We start from the raw sequence: 22,239 nt of genomic DNA on the forward strand, positions 1-22,239 counted from the left end.
GCCATGAGAAAACCAGCATAGTGCGTTTGCGACCAGCATGGATCCAGACCAGCCTGCGCATCCACGCAGTCTGATCAGGATCCATGCTGTTCGCTACCGGTTTCTCTAATTGCAATAGGCACCATCAGCAAACAGCATGGGTCCTGACCAGACTGCATGGATGCGTAGGCTGGTCTGGATCCATGCTGGTCGCAAACGCACTATGTTTTTTCTCATGGCGCGGCTCATATGATTAACATAATAGAAAGTACTATAAAATGCACTGTTTTGATTATCTCCCATTATTACCTTGAGTAGTGTTTTTCTAACTATTCAGTTATGTGTAGCCTCTATTTGGACAGCATCCTTATGTATTATGGAACAATAATAACAAAGAAACAATTATAGGGGATTTATCACCGGCGCAAAGCGCCGGGGATGAAAATCCCCGAGACGGTAACGTCCGTATATAGATATTCGTCTTTGCTGTTTGCATATACTGAGGCAATTTTTTCGATGTTTTCCGGTTCCGGTTTATGTAAAATCCACTGACTGGTTGTCTTTATGAACATCCGAGCACCCCGAATCAGTCATAGAAACTCGTAAACCGCGCTAACATGATTATTTTACTTCTTTTTCGTAATGAAAACTGTACATGCAACTGAAAAACACTTTTAAAACAGTAAGGAAGTGTAAAGACCGTCAAGTTTCTGCGTGGAGTGCAAACAAACAAAACAAAATTCTAAAAGCTAGTGCGAGAACGCTGAATGACGTCACCGGCATGGCTTCCGTAAATTTTGCAAAGTATGATATTCGCTGTAAGAGGTATGGTGACACTAAATGTAAACTACAGTTTAGAGCAAAGTTTCACTTTCTTGAGCGTTGAATATTTCTTTCTAAGCGGATATATAAAAGATAAATCCCAATGCTAGGCGGTGCCTTAATTCATATTATTTTAACTTTATAAGAAACACAAACAAATAAGTACAATGTATATCTCTCTTCGAGATAAAAATTGTGACAAAAATAATCTTGGTATATCTTCACATAAATGCTTATTTAGCTGGAAAAGATATATTATTTGTCATTTATTTTTTCTAATATTTTACAATATCGGCTACAAGGGAGAGAAGCAGTATTTTCTTCCACATCTATCAGAACAGCATAGCTTCCCTTTACCATTACTTGAACAGTCCGTGTCGGTTTGACACTGATCGGGACTTTTCTTGTAAACAGGACACACACGCCATCGGCCTTTTTGAGGAATACGAATCACTTTAGGGCATTTTCCTGTAAAAAATATGAAAATAATGATATATCAGAATATTTATTCACTGCTGACCGGAAACCAATAGTCATCGCATGTTATATTTACTCATACACCGTCTGACCGACTTTGATCACTCGTACTACAATTATTTTTCATTTCATTTGCACACAAGAAAACCATAGATGTAAACATCAAAGGGCGTCTTTTTATACAGAAAAAGAATAGTCTGTTTAACATTTTATTGAAAAAGCAAATGTAGTTTTTGTTAGGTAGATAGACAGGTGTCACTGGAAAACATTGCTTAGACAAAGGTGTGAAAAATCAATCTTTTGCCTTATATTCAAGAAAGACTCTTTTTAATAATTTGTGAACATGTTACTGTAATTTATATTTATTTATTTATTTATTTACTTCAGTCTCATCAGTGTACAACATATATTACATAATATACACAATAGAGTATCAGTAAAATGCACACTGCTACTCTATAAAAGCGTTATAAGAGACTTATAACTAAAACATATCAATATTACTTTGATTATTATATAAGCACATTTAAAACAGCATGTTAAAAGAAAAATGTAGTTGCTAACCTAAGCTCAGATAAAATATTGAGACAAGCCCATAAAACCGTGAATAAGAAAACAGCCAAATTTAAATTTGGTTGTACTAAAAATGTTTTTATCTCGATCACATTGTTGATGAGCTAATTAGCATCCACTTCTTAGCAAAAAATTATAAATGAAATAAAACAATCATTTAAATAACACGAGCTGTCCGCAAGACAGCGCGCTCCACTATTCGGCAATTTGAAAGTAAAATGAATTTATGCCTCAGTAAAATACCTCTACTTACATACAAAATATGTGTCTATAAATGTAGCTTAAAAAATTGTATGAAAATAATTCCAGGTATAACAAATTGGTAACCTTGACCTTGGGTATAATAGGCCCAGCCCATGCACATACTTTGAGTGTGTGCTGGACAATGTCTATGTGAAGTTACAGTAAGATATAAGCAATAGTAAGAAAGATATGACAGAAAAACAAAGGTTGCCAAAAAACTTTAATCTTAAAATAACCTAAGTATAACACCTTGATGACATTGACCTTGGGTTTAATGGGCCCAGCCCCTGCACATACTTTGTTTGCATGCTGAACAAAGTTAATGTGAAATTACAGTAAGATATAAGCAAAAGTAACAAAGAAAAACAAAGGTTGCCGAAAAACTTTAACCAAGAAAGCTCACGCCGATGCAAGTTCCAGTGATAGGCTTTACTTCAATTTAATAGCAAAAAAATGTTGGGGTTTTTTTTGTACAGAAAACAAGCAAACTTACTTATCAAAATTAAAATGTATTACATTTAAAAGAGTAATAGACGTTTTCGCAAAAACCCTTTCCTTGTCACTTATCAATTTAATGTAAAATGTTAGTGGAGAGTAGAACGAATGTATAGGATTTTCAGCCTACCAATTTAGCCGTTTTTCAACTAAAACGACAAAAATGGTTACAAGACAATAATTTAGAGATAAAAAAAGTGATACCTGTAAAGCACATAAGTATAGTTTTTAGGCAGGAGGCCAAACGTAAACAATGGTGGTGAAAAAGATGATAACCGTTTTATTTACTTTTTCGCAAATGTTAGCTAAATCTAGATGGATGAATGAATGTTCCAGTCAAAAGTTTTGACTGAATTTCGGAGCCCCATGTTACATTTTAGACCCAACCGCCATTAAGGAGCTAGAAAATTCGAGTAAATTTCCTTTGTTGTACAGAACAATTACTCATTCGCGGGAATCCTTAGTTAAATAAATATTAAACTAGAAAAAGCTTTTGTAAAAAAGCGCATGTCTCCCCCAATGCAAAGTCCTATAGGCAAGAAGTCAATAGGGGTCAGGAGCAAAAGTCAAAGAGACACTGATGGTTGGCTGCAATAGGGATCATCTACTTGGCATGTCCAATCATCCCGCTAAATTTCAACACTCTTGGCCTAGTGGTTCTCAAGTCACTGTTCAGGCTTCTGTGACCTTGACCTTTGATCAAGTGACCTCAAAATAAATAGGGGTCATCTACTCTGCAAGTCCATCATCCTATTAAGTTTCAACATTGTAGGTCAAGTGGTTCTCAAGTTATTTCCAAAAAATGATTTCACATGAACAGGCCACTGTGGCCTTGACCTTTAATAGACTGACCCCAAAATCAATAGGGGTCATCTACTCTGCATGTTCAATCATCCTATGAAGTTTCAACATTCTGGGTCAAGTGGTTCTCAAGTTATTGATCGGAACTGGTTATCAATGTTCAGGCCCCTGTGACCTTGACCTTTAACGGAGTGACCCCAAAAACAATAGGGGTCATCTACTCTGCATGTTCAATCATCCTATGAAGTTTCAACATTCTGGGTCGAGAGGTTCTCAAGTTATTGATCGGAACTGGTTATCAATGTTCAGGCCCCTGTGACCTTGACCTTTAACAGAGTGACCCCAAAAACAATAGGGGTCATCTACTCTGCATGTTCAATCATCCTATGAAGTTTCAACATTCTGGGTCGAGAGGTTCTCAAGTTATTGATCGGAACTGGTTATCAATGTTCAGGCCCCTGTGACCTTGACCTTTAACAGAGTGATCCCAAAATCATTAGGGGTCATTTACTCTGCATGAACAATCACCATATGAAGTTTCAATATTCTGGGTCAAGAGGTTCTCAAGTTATTGATCGGAAATGGTTTTCCATGTTCAGGCCCCTGTGGCCTTGACCTTTAACAGAGTGATCCTAAAATCATTAGGGGTCATCTACTCTGTATGACCAATCATCCTATTAAGTTTCAACATTCTGGATCAAGTGGTTCTCAAGTTACTGACCGGAAATGGTTTTCAATGTTCAGGCCCCTGTGACCTTGACCTTTAATGGAGTGACCCCAAAATCAATAGGGGTCATTTACTCGGCATGTACAATCATCCTATGAAGTTTCAACATTCTGGGTCAAGTGGTTCTCTAGTTAATGATCGGAAATGGTTTTCCATGTTCAGGCCCCTGTGACCTTGACCTTTGACAGAGTGACCCCAAAATCAATAGGGGTCATCCACTCTTCATGACCAATCATCCTATGAAGTTTCAACATTCTGGGTCAAGTGGTTCTCTAGTTATTGATTGGAAATGGTTTTCAATGTTCGGGCCCCTGTGACCTTGACCTTTGGCAGAGTGACCCCAAAATCAATAGGGGTCATCTACTCTTCATGACCAATCATCCTATGAAGTTTCAACATTCTGGGTCAAGTGGTTCTCAAGTTACTGACCGGAAATGGTTTTCAATGTTCGGGCCCCTGTGACCTTCACCTTTAATGGAGTGACCCCAAAATCGATAGGGGTCATCTACTTTGCATGTACAATCATCCTATGAAGTTTCAACATTCTGGGTCAAGTGGTTCTCTAGTTATTGATCGGAAATGGTTTTCAATGTTCGGGCCCCTGTGACCTTGACCTTTGACGGAGTGACCCCAAAAACAATAGGGGTCGTCTACTCCAGCAGCCCTACAACCCTATGAAGTTTGAAGGTTCTAGGTCAAATGGTTCTCCAGTTATTGCTCGGAAATGAAGTGTGACGTACGGACGGACGGACGGACGGAAGGACGGACGGACGGACAGGGCAAAAACAATATGTCTCCTGGGGGAGACATAAATATAACCAATTGAATATAAAATGCCTTTAGAATGAATCTACTCCTTTCATTCAGAAAACTGTCCCTTATCGCCACAATACGGAACTGTCCCTGGCCCAGAACAAGCCAGTAACCATTTTTTCTTGAAATTGAATTTTAATTTTTCAATAATCTGCGTAATAAACTTGACTCTAAATAAACAGTGTCTTAATTACCATTTTTTGTAACAATCCGGCTCTTCTTTACACTTACTTGATAACGTTTTATCGACATTTTCTAGCCTACCAGATTTTCAGAGATTTATAATTCAATAAAGAACTATATCGCTACTATGAAAAAAAAGAAAAAGGGGGTGTTAACTTTTTTAATAAGAAAACTACAGATCATTAAATACAATTTACTCCTTTGCCTCTTTTTGAGACAAAAATTCTAACGCTGCCATTTTTACCTTATATATGCGATAGGAACATGCCGATTTCGATACATATTGAAACGCGGAAGAGTAAAAGAAAACACGATGCTTTTGAGAAAGGGCACGAGGAAAGGAAGATGGAGTTGGACTTTTTATATTTGGATTACTTGTGTCCAGCGTAGGCTTACATTTGATTTGGTAGTAATCAGCTTTTAATGTCCGATCCTTCCGGTTAGTCTATTACTTCGGGTCAGAAGATATTCCCTTACAGGCTCAATGGCGGCGCGAATAATACCACTTTCCCTACACTTACTGTGTGCCCTGACCGAACAAACACACATTGTCATAATTTACAATTTGCGAATTAAGACAAGTGGTGACGACCGATATTTTACCATAACTTAATTAAAATATGATGGCTGTGGCATGTCAAACGTTGCTAAATTATATATATATATGTTATTATTATTGTATGTTTGTTATTGTTATTCAATGTCATGTCATTCATATTCTAAAATTTGCTATTGTTATTGTAAATGCGTTATTCTTATGGTATGTTCGATACTCTTATGGTAAAAGTCATTATTGTTATTCTATGTTTCGTTATTGTTATTGTATCTTTGATATTGTTATTCAATGTCGTGTCATTCATATTCTAAGTCTTACCATTGTTATTCTATATGTCGTTATTCTTATTGTATGTTCGATATTCTTATGGTAAAAGTCATTATTATACCTCACTTTTGTCTACAATAGTAAACTCCCATTACCCGAAAGGGAGATATTTTGACTATCAGAAACCTTTTCAACCTTTTTGACACGTGACCAAGCGAAAGTGACTGTCAGGTCATGTGACAGCGCTGATATTTTGAATGTCATATAAGGGCAAATAACTGCTTCAGTTTTTAGCCACATGATTGCCTCCCTTGTACACAATATCATATTGTAATGACGTCGCTATTCAATGTGTACACAACTGATTACCGCGCTAAAGATGAAAGTATTGAATTAAATGAATCAAGAACATTTTAAAAACTTTTTTTTATGTGTTTAGTTTTGTTCGGTATAATAAAATAAATACCATATGGCAGCGTGTGTGACATTGATATTGTCAACACTCGGAACAGAATGTCACCACTCGGCTTTCGCCTCGGGTGACATTCTGCCCTCGAGTTGACAATATCAATGTCACACACGCTGCCATATGGTATTTATATATTATTGTTATTCTATATTTCGTTATTCTTATTGTATCTTTGATATTGTTATTCAATGTCGTGTCATTCATATTCTAAGTGTTACCATTGTTATTCTATATGTCGTTATTCTTATTGTATGTTCTACATTCTTATTGTAAAAGACGTTATTGTTGTTGTATATTCATTATTGTTTTTGTAAGCTTGATATTCTTATTGTATGTGCGATTTCCCGCGATATAAATAGCACAGCTACGCTATACAAATACAATCACATAACATAGAATAAGAATGACACGTTTTGTAAATAGAATCGTCAGATATTGAACAACAATGATGACTTTTACCATAAGAATATCGAACATACAATAAGAATAACGACATATACAATAACAATGGTAATACTTAGAATATGAATGACACGACATTGAATAACAATATCAAAGATACAATAAGAATAACGAAATATAGAATAACAATAATGACTTCTACCATAAGAATATCGAACATACACTAAGAATAACGACATATAGAATAACAATGGTAAGACTTAGAATATGAATGACACGACATGAATAACAACATCAAAGATACAATAACAATAACGAAATATAGAATAACAATAATGACCTTTAGAATACGAATGACAAGACATTGAATAACAATAACAAACATACAATAATAATAACATACATATATATAATTTAGCAACGTTTGCATGACATGCCATAATGTGCCAATGTCTGAATAATTATGTCACTTTGCGATGCGGAATATATTTGCCTTTGTCTGCCTGTCTATCCGTCAGAGAAAATTTTAGTTACACATCTCCTTTGACCTTAAATGGCCAAGTTTTCAGTTGACCAATGTAATTCTATGACTTGACCTAGTGACCTAGTTTTTAACTAGTTTCAAACTGGTCCGACATTTTGTTAAGACAAACATTCTGTCTAAGTCGCATTGAGATTAGATTTATTGTCACTTTTAGTGTGTTAAAAATGAAATGGTTTGCCACAGACAACGACGACGGACACAGTGCGATCACGCTATCTCACCTGAAGCACTTTTTCTCAGGGGCACAACTACAAATGTAATGTGACGGTTTTGAGATATGTACAACACAAAATTTCTCTGACGGAAAGACGGAAAAACAGAATGAAAAACAAAGGCAAATCTATATCACTCCCGAGCAAAGTAGGGGCATAATAAACCAAACCTTATCACCGTTATAAGGTCATATTTCATATCGCAACTAATATAATTAAATTATGTTGAGATGCAGTTCACACACCTCTTAGTCTTAATTCGAAAATGTCTATCAGTTAATATTCCTATTAATTGCTTCACAATGCTATCAGTACACGCTGAAAACCAGGCTGTTAGTTACATCGCCATGGATAGAATTGGTCGAGTAAAACTTTTAAAAAAAATTATGACTGAAATTCACTGAAACACAGTGATTTTAAGTTATCAATATTTTAACTTACTCAGAACAAACACATGAGGTTCAGCGTCCATTCCGGTTAAATAGATATATCAACATAAATCTTTGGTAAAAAGTATTTCAAGAGACGCTTTGTTGACACTTATTTTTAGAATAGTTAGATAACCAAAGTATTAAAATACATTAAGAAATTTACTTACCATGTGGAATGGTTATAGCACGACAACACTTTCCCTTATAACATTCTGAGCCCTTGAGACATGTATGAAATGGTGTTCTTCCTACAGACGCACTTGAGAAATCTTCACAAAATCCAAGAACCTGAACTTTTCCTTTAGGACATTTGACAACGTCGACAGAACGACAGCAAATGTCTTTATAACATTCTGACCCTTTGGGACATGTAGAAAATGGCGCCCTTCCTACGGGCGAGCGCGAGAGATCTTCACAAAATCCAGGAACTTGAACTTTTCCTTTAGGACATTTGACAACGTCGACAGAACGACAGCAAATGTCTTTATAACATTCTGACCCTTTGGGACATGTAGAAAATGGCGCCCTTCCTACGGGCGAGCGCGAGAGATCTTCACAAAATCCAGGAATTTGAACGTTTCCCTTAGGACATTTTGTAACACTGACAGAACGACAGCACATCCCTTTGTAACATTCTGACCCTTTCGGACATGTAGGAAACGGTACTCTTCCACCGGACGAGTGCGAGACACCTTCACAAATACCAGGGACCCGAACTTTACCGTTAGGACAGCTCATAAATTCGGTAAAACGACAACATATCCCTTTGTAACATTGAGACCCCTTAGGACATGCAGGAAATGGCGCTCTTCCAACAGGCGAGCGTGAGAGATCTTCACAAGATCCAGGAACCTTAGTCTTAAATATAGGACATTTTACAATTCCCCTAGAGCGACAACACTTTCCGTTGTAACATTCTGATCCTTTAGGACATGTATGTAAAGGTACTTTTCCGACAGAGGAACGTGAGGGATTTTCACAAAATCCGGGAACTAGGGTTTTACCCTCAGGACATGTTGTAGTGTCAGTAGGACGACAGCACATCAGATCCTTTGGGACACTTAAGAACAGGCCACTTTGTCTGGGTAGTCGGTGGAATGGATATGCAAGTCCCTGGAACTTGGCTCTGACCCCTTGGACACTTTGCTATTGGAGGACGATCTGCAAAGAAAAAATTTCTATTAGTTTAAACATTATGATAAAACAACTAGAATAATAAGTATGCATATGCATATTATAAAATTATACACGAGAATAAAGTTGAAACACGGGTACTAACAACATTATCACAGGTCTCCTCTACGCAAATACTGTACACTTATTAAAATGCAGTGGCGTGCCCTGGGATGATTTAACCTATATGTACAAGAGGGCTAAGCCCAAGTTCGACTTTACATTTAGGACTGCCAATAGCACATTGCTGCGTCAAATAACTTTCATACACCTAAGCGTAACATCCGGCTCTTGGTTAATGTGCACGCATCTTCGGAACTCGGATGGTTGTAGGATTATGTTCTGTACAATGTAGTCACTATTCATTGTGAAGTTTATAATAAATTTATGTATTATCAATGTATGACATGATGCTTGTAAATAACATATCAATAACTATTTATTTTTGCACGTGTTTTCATAAATTGGTAGTTTACCTTGTTACTGAATTTTCACTGTCTAAGAATACGACTTCATGGTCAATCTGACTAAAGTACTTGATCTTCTAAACGAAGATCTGAGAACGACCTATTCACATACGTCTTCTGTATATTTTGGATTTCCAGTATTGTTATTTTTATTTTCACAAATCTATTTTTATTTGAACCAATCAGACGACTTGTTTGAATGTCAAAGAGTAAGAAAAATTTGCAGTCAGTCCAGGCTTACAGAGCAAGTGTCCTACCAACTGAGCTAGCCAGCTATCTGACATCTTACGATATAAGAATTGTAGATATCGAAAAGCAAGGCTTTTTAAGCTTGCAGAATGTTGTAAGTTAGCTTTTGATTGGCCAGCGGAAGGGTCGTCAGAACGAGGCTATCAATAGCTCGTGTTCAGATCCTAAGCGTAGCGTAATAGGAGATGTACTTTAGTCAGATTGACTTCATGGTCTAACTGTTTTTGCATTTTGACGAACAAAACTACTTTTCGCTTACCTATTATTGACTTCGGTCGACAGCAGAAATCATTGATACAGACGAAGCCGCTATTACATTTTGGTCTCTCTTTTGACAGATAACATAAACCACCATTTTGCCAGCCCTTCGGACACGATTTATCCCGGCAACAGTGACCCAGTCTGCAGCTGTATCCTGAATTGCATGGTTTTAGTTTTGAGCAGGTAGATCCCCGCTCTCCAGCAGGACATAATGGTTTTATTATCCTGCAGGTACATTTCCCGCCTATACAAAGGGAACCAGAAGGGCAAGGATTCTTGCTGTCACATGGACGCTTGACGTCGGTTAGACAATCGTCTAGGGGAGCTGACTGCGAAAGCACTGAAAATAACGATGAAAATACAGCCGATTGAAAATGGAAGCATGTAGCTTCCTCGCACTATTACACAAACCAGGAAAGAATTCCTTACTGAATTAAAATCCGACATACAAACACTTAAGAAGTAAATTCACTGTAAAACTGACATAACAATGAAAACCGACATTGCAGTAGTGGCGTACTACATCAGATAACACTCTACAATAAATAGTTCAGGATGAAAACACTGTAAATAGTGAATTATAAGCTTGCAATAAAAAAAACTTTTCCTCGGTGCAAAATTCAATTTATATTGCAGATATCATTTTTATCCTATTATCTATTATATATTTTATTATCGGTCTTATACTATATATATATATATATATATATATATATATATATATATATATATAGTGTTATTGTTTCATAGCGTTCACTTCTGAAAGTATTCAGTTTATTGGGATAGCGGTTTTACTTTTTCTAAAAGTTTATTTCATGGTATCATATAGTTTATGTATGACAGATGTGACCACCACGCGCGTCCTGTATACCCAACTGTTTCTTCAAAGGATTTTATGAATAGGGTAAAGCGAACAACGAGATGATAGCAAACTGATAAGTGAGCCGGCCACTGAGTCAAAGCACATAGTTGCTATTTGCGACCAGATTGATACCAAACTAAACGGTTTTTTCGCGAATAACGGTTTTACTTCTTAAGATGGAGATACAAGGTATATACCAATCCCAATCTATGGTAGTGTGATCTTGAACTGCATGTCCGAACTCATTTTATTCTGACCCATACATGTGATTCATTTTTATTTCGAAACTTAAAAATATGTTTCACGTAGAAATGCTGTATTTGCAAAATTAGACATTCGGAAGTTGTATAACAATCAATCAACAGGTTGAAAATGTAAATTTGTGCGTGCGTCTGTCCGTCCGTGCGTGCGCGTGCGCGTGCGTTTTCTTTTACAATCGGCAAAATACACTTACAAAATCGCTTTTTGTCTATATATTCAAAGTTATCATGATATTTTGAAAATCTAAAAAGTTCCTATAATAATAGTTCATCGAGGACGATGTAAGTCATAACCTTCTCAAAAATTTTATTGCAAAACTCCATACTGAGGAGACTCGCGATGAAACTTACGAACTTTTGTGAAACATGTCAAACAACTCATGGCGAATTTAGAAGTGTTTTATATGCACAATCGATAATTCTATACATTACTGTCAATAAGGATTCCGACAATCTTTCCATTTCTACATGTCGTAGGATTTATCAGAAAATTTTGTTTGTTTGTTTTGGGTTTAACGCCGTTTTTTCAACAGTATTTCAGTCATTTAACGGCGGGCAGTTAACCTAACCAGTGTTCCTGGATTCTGTACCAGTACAAACCTGTTCTCCGCAAGTAACTATTAAACAGAAAACATTCTCAAAAATAAAACTAATTATTAATAAACACTTACCAGAAGTGCAAAAATAAAATAAAATTCCTACGGCGTATTTGACAGTCATAACTTTTGAATAACATTAATTTTGAAGCAACACAACTCAATTTATATATATTTTATAAACAGGATATTTGCGTATACTAGCGTGTCGGTGAGTAAAACATTTTAAAACGCAAACGGTTTAAGGGGAAAGTCTAGAAAATAGGTTAATGAATGAACTGACGTAAGTACAAGTATTGTTTTTATTTCTGCTTCACAAACTTTAAAGGTAGTTTACGCAGTATTCAAATATTTTTCCTTATAATCATGCAAATATTTACGTACATAAGTAAATGATATATTATCACTAGCTTTTTTCTTTGCTATTTTCCCCGCTAGAAGTCATTTCAAACTGTTCGTTTGATCCTTCTGTAATTTTATGATGAGTGAGCGACGGTATTTTTTTCTTCTGTTTTATCCGTGTTCATTTATGGCCTAACACATTTTGTAAACAAAGGGAAATAACACCTTGGTTGTCGTGACATATATTATAAATCTTGTTTTCATTAATTTATAGTTGTTGAAAATAAAATTTTACAATGTTTAACCAGCAAGACATTAATAAGTGTTTTATAACTTGACATCAGAAATTATGTTTTTTTTTAACGGGGCCCCAAAACATTAAAAAAAAAAATTTTAAAAAAATTAATTTTTATCAGTTTTCTTTTTAAATGCTAAACTTATTAGACCTAGCCAAGTAGAAATGTGCTGGATATAGACAGGTCATATATCTAGCACGAACTATGGACCGGCGATGGATACCAGGAGTCATGTAATAATATAAGCCATGCTACCTTTAATATCAACACAACAGGATATTGTAATTGTATTAGTGTACTATCAGTCATTGCTTGTTGGGTTTTTTTTCAACCATCTATATGAGCTTAAAGAGAATGCACTGGTTATTTTTGCGTTGTTCAGTGGATATTTCATTCATAGAAAATCATCGCTTCGCACCAAGAAAGGACGTCACGTACTTAAGTGAATATATAGAGAATAACAGGCTACTGTCTTTTGATATCAATGTTATCAGGTCGAGTTGATATGGGCTGGAAGGGATGAGGGAACCGGCCCATATCTGCCGAGCCTGATAACATTGATAAGACAGTCAAAAGACAGTTGGGCCGTTACTTTTTTATTCTTCGTTTTACAAACCCTCCTACGATAAAATAAATTGAGGAATTTTATTTTTCTGTGGGGGAATTTCTATCAATTTATTTTTTATTTCCTCCTGTTATTATTCTTTATTTTTTACTCTATACTCCTTTCCTACAGTAAAATAAAATTGGGATTTGAAATTTTATTTTTAATTTTATTCCCTCCTCCTACAACACTTGGGCAAACCACGGTTTGTGAAATGAACAATAAAAAAATAAAGGCCTTGTCTGTTATTCTATTTATCATGAAACTCATACAACCTGCCTAGAACAACATATGCCATCATCTCTTATTTCGTAAAAATTGACTTCTGAAGCAAAAATTAATAAATTCATATTTTACGAATTTGAAAATTCATCCGCCCCTGAAACATCTGAACGAAACAATACAGCAGCCATATTGAATTCAACTTCGACAATGTTTATTGACTTTCTGATATTCTTATTAAAAAACAATGAAATAAACTCTTACTTGCGTAAAAATCAAGAATCATCCTCTTGGATAAACCAGAACATGCTTTTTATATTTCCACATTTTTAAACATTTGACTCAGACAACTACATGTCCAAAGCGCTGAAAACTTCACTTCCAATTCCAGACTCAGTCAGAGTTTTATCACTAAATTTACACTGATCCAAGAATTATAATTAACACAAACACTTTTGCTACAACTTAATAAAAAACGGATGCCTTAAATTAGGCATTTATAAATCAAGAATAAGTACTTTGTCAAGTGTATTGTAAACCTTTCCAAGAATCGATCCATGCAGAGTAGAGCTAGTTGCATGATAAAATATTATAATAGACTATTGCAGTGTCCAAAATAATAGTTTGACCCAATGAAAATAATAATCCACCACTTTAATGTGGCAAGTTGTTAATTAACTGAAGTTAAGTAAAGCTATTTAGTAACCAAACTAGTAAAACCATGTACGAGTGTTCATAATTTTTTAGTTACTTAAGACAAAATGCGGCATATTGACGCTGATACTGTGACGTCATGTTCAACGTCCATGACGCCATTTTGACATTGGAGACGGCGTCCAGTTTTACACAACAGCATGTTTTGTTTCGTTAGAGGTAAATATTATATTTATACAAAGTATTCATTGCATTTTTTTTTTTCAATTTTCTCTTGGTTTTGTTTTTCAATTATTAAAAGTGGAGAGATATGTAGAATCTATTCCAGTATAACAATGGCGTCGCCCTGCAGACGGACTGATTTGGGCCCGAGTGCCATGTCTAATTGTTAATGTAACTTAGGCCTATAGATACGATTTGGAAATAAAACTGCATCTTTCAAAATTCCTTTTCGTTGAAGTTCCACACCTGCCTCTTTTATTGTTAATAGATATAGATCTATCAACGTCCTCATATTGCATATAGGGGCATTTATTAATTATTCGCGAAAGATCATGTTGCCTTTCCCTCTTATTCACAAAAATAGTATTAGCTCGAGATGTAATGCAGATTGTGTTTTCTACATATTTCATAATTAACAAGATGCGTTTTAGGTTAGATCTAATGTTTCTTTATTTGATATTAATATCGTCGGTAAAAAAAAGAACCCGAAACAAATACGCAATTCATTCATTCTTTTTGTGATATTGTGAAAAAGAATAAGATTCTTGAAAAGCAATATTAACCTGAATATAGATCTAGCCATATTTGAATTGAAATGTCCTGCCCACATAATAGTAAATTTTTGCCACTTTATATTTATCTTACTGGAGTCAAGCTTCTCGTTTGAGCGTCATCTCAGCATAATCTACATTTTCCACACACGTTAGAAAGAAACGAAGCATATGATTTTATCAATACGGAAAAAATTTGAACCATTTGAACCAGCCAGACTGGCATTTGCGGGGTGGGGGGGGGGGGGGGGCGGGGGATGGTCTGTATGTTACTATATACATGTAGAATCTATGTGTCATTGTCGGGCAATGTTTCTTCTTGTGTCAGGTAACTTAAGTTCTGCTATAATTCCATTGTCGTTTTTTAAAAGTTCTGCAATATTTCCATTGTCAGTTATCTAACGTTTTGCAATATTTCCATTGCCAATTAACAAAGGTTCTGCAATATTTCCATTGCCAGTTAACAAATGTTCTGCAATATTTCCATTGCCAGTTATCAAAAGTTCTGCAATATTTCAATTGTCAGTTTACAAAAGTTCTGCAATATCTCCATTGCCAGTTATCAAAAGTTCTGCAACATTTCCATTGTCAGTTATCTAAAATTCTGCAATATTTCCATTGCCAGTTAACAAAAGGTCTGCAATATTTCCATTGCCAGTTAACAAACGTTCTGTAATATTTCCATTGTCAGTTATCAAAAGTTCTGCGATATTTCCATTGCCAGTTATCTAAAGTTCTGCAATATTTCCATTGCCAGTTTACAAAGGTCTGCAATATTTCCATTGCCAGTTTACAAAAGTTCACAATATTTCCATTGCCAGTTATCAAAAGTTCTGCAATAATTCCATTGTCAGTTATCAAAAGTTTTGCAATATTTCAATTGTCAGTTAATAAAAGTTCTGCAATATTTCTGCAATATTTCCATTGCCAGTTTACAAAAGTTCTGCAATATTTCCACTGCCAGTTTACAAAAGTTCTGCAATATTTCCATTGCCAGTTATCAAAAGATCTGCAATATAATATTTCCAGTGTCAGTTATCAGAAGTTCTGCAATCATTGCCAGTTAACAAATGTTCTGCAATATTTCCATTGTCAGTTATCAAAAGTTATGCAATATTTCCATTGTCAGTTATCTAAAGTTCTGCAATATTTCCATTGCCAGTTATCTAAAGTTCTGCAATATTTCCATTGCCAGTTAACAAAAGTTCTGCAATATTTCCAGTGTCAGTTATCAAAAGTTCTGCAAAATTAGCATTGTCAGTTATCAAAAGTACTGAAATATTTAAGCGTTACAACTAAAGCTGTAGCCCAAAATACGTCGAGCATTTGACTAGGTTTTTGCGACATGTAAAGTAATTTGCCTAGTCCTTTACTATGTTTTTTTACAAAGTTGTAAGATTCGTGGGTTCGATTCGTCCTCCATCTCTGATTCATGTGGGGAAGTTGGTAGTTATTTGCGGAGAACAGGTCTGTACTGGTACAGAATCCAGGAACACTGGTTAGGTTAACCGCCCTGAAATACTGTTGAAAAATGGCGTTAAACCCAAACAAACAACAAACAAACACTGTTGTTTGGCCAGTTATTAACTACAGAGCTGCTTTATGGGCGATCCCTGTCTTTTATGAATGCTGTTCATGACCGAACTGTGCGTTATTTCCGCATTACTCAGCGTTGGCAGGAACGAAAGCATGTTGCTGCTGTATATGTGCGAATTTGCGATACGCTTGAATCTTGAGTAAATACAAGCATTTATATTATGGGCTTGGCAGGTCAGGAGTTGGTTGTAAGAATTGGTTTTATAACATAAAGTTCAAATCTTTTATACGTAATCTTAGTAATTATACAAATGTTGGTACACCGATACCAAAGAAATTCGCAGTCATTTGTGTTCGGCCTTATTTGTTACTTAATGGATCACGACCCTGAAAAGGGTTTCAGGTACGTCGGGTGATGGGACAATAAATTAAGAACTATCCTTTGAATATTAATCTATTGCTTAAAACTACTGTTTCATGAGTCTGCCTTAACATAGATCTGCTTTTAGTTGTGATGTTGTACCAATTCGTATTGAAACTGGGAGGTAAGAGGTAAGAAAATTTAAAGTAAATACGAAGAGGCTGAAAAAAAGCCGTATTGTATCTTTTTATTGTATGTTTTCCGGACTGCTTTCATTTATTATGCATCACCTGACTCAGTTCTATAAATAGCGCACATAAAAACTACACTCAGTTCTAGTTTAACATCGATAAACATTTAAAATTTCGCCCGATAACAAAACAACAAACAAAAAGGTGGAAATATATAATAAAAGTGTCATTATAACAATAGCTAGATTTGGGATTTTGTATTCGGCTCTCGGATCACACGAGGCGCAATCGGATCACACTCCGAAATCCGAATGCAGCATCCCACATCAAGCTACTAATACAATAAGCTAAAGGCACTACGCTATTAATTTGAAGTTACATTCACTTCGATACAATCATTTGTTTGTGCTCATACTGTGAAATAATTTGATGATAAGCATTTATCATTTGACAGTAAGCATAAGCTGTTTAAAATCTAGCATTTTGGCATTTAGCATTCAGTATAAGGCATATAGTATTTCATATGTAACATTTAGCATTATGTATTTGGCAATAAGAAACTGATATTAGTATTAAATATTTGTCTTTCAAAATTTGGAAAATAGCATGGTAGGCCTACACCGTAATTTGAAAACATGTAATATTTCTTCCGGTCATGGGAACATGGGACGAATGTTTTTCCACTTAGACGTTAAGAAAAAAATGACAGGGACAAAGTTATGTAAGTTATTATGGAGGCAAAATCCATTGATATAGTCAGCTCTTTATTTGAATAAGCACTTAAAATGGAGCATTTTGCATAGACTATTTCGCAATTAACAGTCCGCATTTATAAATAGAGAACCTCCTTTTTGAAGAGTATTCAATTCCTACCATTAACCTACTTTTACTGCAATTCTTAGGGGGCGTAGGTTCAAGCCCTACTGGGACCAAATTTTCTTTTCTTATTTTCCTTTTTTCTGGTAAGTTTTTACTTCTTTCAAGACTTATTATTGATTTCTTGTACAAAAATGGAAAAAAGATGAATCTTATAAGCGATTTCTTGGTGTTCAAAGTGAATTTACTACTTAAACAGAAGGGGTAGAGTGACGAGAAAGTTGGTTACTTATTCCTTATTCCTTAGAAGTAACTAGGTACATTTTGATACGTATTCCTTATTCAAATGCGAATAAGTAACAGACACATTAACACCAGATAAAGTCTCATCTCCTACAAAACGTGTTCTGAACACATCACATATCTATTTCAAGTTATGTGACAAGAAACGATAAAAGTCAAATAAGGAATAAGTAACTGGATTCATTTTGTTAATAAATAAGGAATAAGTAACTGGATTCATTTTGTTAATAAATAAGGAATAAGTAACTGGATTCATTTTGTTACTTATTCCTTATTCAAACGCGAATAAGTAACAAACAAATTAATACCATATAAAGTCTCATCTCGTTCACAATTTCTTCAACATGATTTAATAATTCACTATAAGATGTTGTGAACACATGTCATATCGTTTTCGCCGAGAAATAATATACGTCGAATAAGGAATAAGTAACTGGATTCATTTTGTTCCTTATTCCTTATTCGAACGCGAATAAATAACAGACACATTAAGAACAAAATAAAGCCTCATCGCGTTCACTATTTCTTCAACATGATTTAATGTTGACCAGATGCGCAGGCTGGTCTGGATCCATGCTGGTCGCAAAGCCACTATGTTGGTTTTTTCTTATGGCGCGGCTTATATGTGTTTGCCATACACTGCTTCATACGTATTTCGATTATGATCAGCATGGTCAGAAAATGCTAAAAAATTAGCAACGTTTACATTAGCATTTGGTGTTAAGTTTGGCTGTTTAACATTTGGCAATAAACAAAGTGCACCCTTGTTAAAGTGTGAAAGTTATGTAACAGTAGTGTTCACGTCTTAGCTCCAAATAATTATTATGAACCAGCTGACTGACTGCTTGAGTATATGTGCGATTACTGCAGACTCAATCAGTATTTCTTATTTATCATTTTAGAAAAAAATGACTAGTGGACAGAGATGAGCGAGGCCCCGGCAATTCCGGCCAAACCAAGCGAAGGCGTGCCGGAACCAGAAACTTTCTGGGAACTAATTGAGAAGCTCCTCCAACATTCGTCACATGATGAACAAAAACGATTACGTCATAATGTTTCGTTGTCAGCGCTGTGCCGCGGGCATGCGCTATCGAAACTCACTCGAGACAAAACGCCGCAAATCACAAAAAGTACCTTTACCTCAAAAGATCACACAAATTCTAAGATGTCGAAAGTCTTGCAAAATACTAAACAAAAGGAACTTTCAAGTGGATGGAAACTGGCGCTAAGGAGGAATAAAAACCACGACACGAACGCCCAACAAACCAGAAGTGAATGTAATTTGTCAGACTCGGATGTAGTTTACGTTAAAGATTCAGAAATACCCGCATCGGAGCGGCTTTGGCGGTTTGCTATAAGAAATAGACAACATCAGCAAGAGGACGAAGCGAGCAAGGATGATCATAAACCAATACCAAGTGTCCGGAGTAACGAAGCAATTTATGAAGGACTCAGAAGGAGACTAGAAGACGCAAAAACAGAGGATAACACTGTAATTAAACCTAAACAAAAACTGAAAAGGCAGATGAAAAAAGTTAAAAAGCATCATTGTGAAAATAAAACAAACAATTTCGGCTTTGCCAGTAGTAAGATAGAAAATAAAGATTCCAAATCCATCCCAAACACAACAGTTTCTTTAGCCAGAAACCCAAAACCATCAATGCCAAAGCAGCAAACGAAATCCAGACCAATTGCTCATGATTTAAATCGAACACCTGTCAAAAATCTCATTGAATCTGGTGAAATGGTTTATTCCTACGTCACTCCAGAACATTTCGAAACTAAGAGGTCATTGTACGATTCAGTGTTGAAAAAACGACTGACATGTGGCAACCGTCTACAAATGATTAACAGAGAGATCGTTGATAAAAACATGAACCCTCGAACGGTGCTAAGCCGGGAAACAACGAAGAAATACACGGAATTAAAAAGCGACTATTTAAAGCTTTGTTACCAAGAGTCTTCCTTACGTCATGAAATCGCAGTGCTGCATGCAGAAATATATATGATGCAAAATAAAAAAATCCACAAAAGACCAGCAGCAGTGAAAACGATTACCTTAGACTCAAATTTCTCGCAACTCCCTCAGACAGCCGACACTTGTGATACGAAAAATAATAGGAATGACTTTGAAAAAGTGGTACCTTTACCGCGCCTAAAACCACCCAAACCTCTAATTTTAGCACAGCAGAAACACAGGTATTATGTAAATGATCAGTCAATGCAAGCTAGGAAGCCGGTGCAAACAAAAGAAATGTCATTTAGCACACAGAAAGCAGCTCCAAGTAAGAAAGGTTCCAGCACGAGTTTTCCGCGTTTGGTACAAAAAATGTCGCCAAAAAGTGTATGTGCATTGTATTCGCTGACGGCATCACTACAAGCTCCACCAAAGAGGTATGAATAAAATTTGTTGTATCTCGGATATAATAAAATCCTTTAGTTTGATTTTCAACTGGTATTTAAACGAATATTTATTTTCCATTCTAACTGGAGACTAAGATTTGGCCACGTGACCTACCTTTTACGCGGCTTTATCGATAGTTATCAAAGATGTTACTTTAAAGTCTAACGATGATAAAAAAGAAAACTACATTGTTTTGTATTTTAAATGAAAAAATAATCGTGTGTCGCAATTAACTTTTCGCTCGGTATGCTTGTTTTCAAATTTCAGGAACTAATAAATGTCATGTATCATTTTAATTAAGCTTCCATGATTGGAAGTAGAGAATTTTGTAAGCTTGTAGAAACCTTTAATAATTTGATAATATTGAATTGCTATTTTTCATTGTTACAAACATTTTAGATAAAATCATTTCGAAGTATTGTTTTGTCGAACTTTTACAAGACTTTCATAGAAATATGTCGCTTTTATGCTATTCATTGATGTTTGCTTCCTTCTTCATGTATCTTTAGACTAAAACTTGTATTATTTAACCCTTAGCCTGCTGGCGGCAAGTGATTCTGCCTTTGCGACCAATGCAGACCATGATCAGCCCGCACATCCGTGCAGTCTGATCATGGTCTACACCGTTCGCCATTCAGTCAGTATCTTTTGGGTAAGCACTCCTTTTAACAGTTAATGGTACTGTCCAAATTGAAAGATGGACAAAATCACTATAGAAATTTAGCAGGGTAAGGGTTAATGATGGAGTTGCCTAGCTAGTTATTTCAGCTCGAACCTGAAGAAGTCTTATAATATCTTTGAACCACACTACGACCTGCGTGCTGGCGTCGTACCATTATGACCCTAGAAACCCTAGTGGGTTCGAACTTAAATCCCTTGGGTTGAAGTGACATAGCTTCTGAATATTGCTATTTGCGAAATCACAACCTTTTACTTTGTGTTTGAAATAACTTATGTTAAATTGATGTTTTGAGTTATAAAAAAGTGTGTGTTCTTGTTTCAGACAACCTAACGCACTACTGGTACCCGACACTGATGAAATACAGACAGCTCACAGGCTCCCAAAGATCAATATACCTGTAAACACACATTTGTAATCATATCCGAATACAATCCTACAATTATGATAACTTTAAGAAATCTGTTTTTTTTTGTTTTTTTTTATCCCCACAGACACACTTGGGGGTCAGGACCCCCCCCCCCCCCCCCCCCCCCCCCTCCTCCACCGGCCCTGCAAATGTTAGCCTATACATGTATTTAGGTGATGATCATAAAACGGGTTTTGTTACAATTTCAGCATACTTTTTTTAAATACTTTTCCACCATCAATGCTCTTCTGTATCTGTGAAAGTGACACTGGAAACGCTTGCGCTAGCGCTAGACACCCACCCCCACTCCCACTTTTTGTTGTGCGTTTCATAAACCGTAGAACGAATATCATATCACTTAATGCCTATTTGCTTTTATTCCCTTTTCAATCTCCTTTTTGTGAACTTTCTAAACATTTTGTTACAAAAATTGAATGAAAATCTAAGGTAGGGGGTTTTCATTTGGTAGGATCGGATTACCCTAAACAAGCAATTTTAATATTACATAAAAACAGCGATAGGTTTGCCACTACTTCACTCTCATAGCTCACTAAACAAATATCGATATGTTGAACAATATACCGTTACAACTGCCTTTTGACAAAGCTTTAAACGAGACATAGCTATAAGTAAAGATCATGTCCTATGTCTGTAAACGATTTGAGACAGTATCACAACCAGATAATGCACAGAGAGCATGAGATGCGCGGCTGCGTTCTTTGATGTAGCTTTTTCATTGGATTTTGTCCTGTTTAAATGCCAGAAAGACGCCTTGTTACGGAATGTG

The 22,239-nt window shown here is 35.8% G+C and overlaps 2 protein-coding genes across 2 annotated transcripts; one reads left to right on the plus strand and one right to left on the minus strand.

Moving 5' to 3' along the window:
* Positions 1-226: 226 nt before the first annotated feature.
* On the minus strand, positions 227-12,088 carry LOC123549362 (prion-like-(Q/N-rich) domain-bearing protein 25). The gene is made up of 4 exons (XM_045337389.2): positions 11,938-12,088; positions 10,143-10,484; positions 8,162-9,155; positions 227-1,269 (listed from the first exon to the last, which is right to left on the minus strand). The coding sequence occupies exons 3-4, from the start codon at positions 9,036-9,038 to the stop codon at positions 1,097-1,099; spliced, it is 1,050 nt and encodes a 349-aa protein (XP_045193324.2). The 5' UTR covers positions 9,039-9,155; positions 10,143-10,484; positions 11,938-12,088; the 3' UTR covers positions 227-1,096.
* Positions 12,089-14,091: 2,003 nt separating this feature from the next.
* LOC123550252 (uncharacterized) lies at positions 14,092-21,508 on the plus strand. The gene is made up of 3 exons (XM_045338679.2): positions 14,092-14,199; positions 18,863-20,354; positions 21,368-21,508. Exons 2-3 carry the CDS (start codon positions 18,886-18,888, stop codon positions 21,459-21,461), a joined length of 1,563 nt encoding a protein of 520 aa, XP_045194614.2. The 5' UTR covers positions 14,092-14,199; positions 18,863-18,885; the 3' UTR covers positions 21,462-21,508.
* Positions 21,509-22,239: the final 731 nt, after the last annotated feature.

The sequence above is a fragment of the Mercenaria mercenaria genome, chromosome 6 (assembly GCF_021730395.1).
Source record: "Mercenaria mercenaria strain notata chromosome 6, MADL_Memer_1, whole genome shotgun sequence".
NCBI lineage: Eukaryota > Metazoa > Mollusca > Bivalvia > Venerida > Veneridae > Mercenaria > Mercenaria mercenaria.

Coding starts and splice junctions, on each gene's coding strand:
- LOC123549362 (XM_045337389.2), bottom strand. CDS start 9,038: ATGTGCTGTCGTCCTACTGACACTACAACATGTCCTGAGGGTAAAACC. Junction 1,270..8,161: donor TGCTATAACCATTCCACATG/GTAAGTAAATTT, acceptor TATTTTTTACAG/GAAAATGCCCTAAAGTGATT.
- LOC123550252 (XM_045338679.2), top strand. CDS start 18,886: ATGAGCGAGGCCCCGGCAATTCCGGCCAAACCAAGCGAAGGCGTGCCG. Junction 20,355..21,367: donor CTACAAGCTCCACCAAAGAG/GTATGAATAAAA, acceptor TTCTTGTTTCAG/ACAACCTAACGCACTACTGG.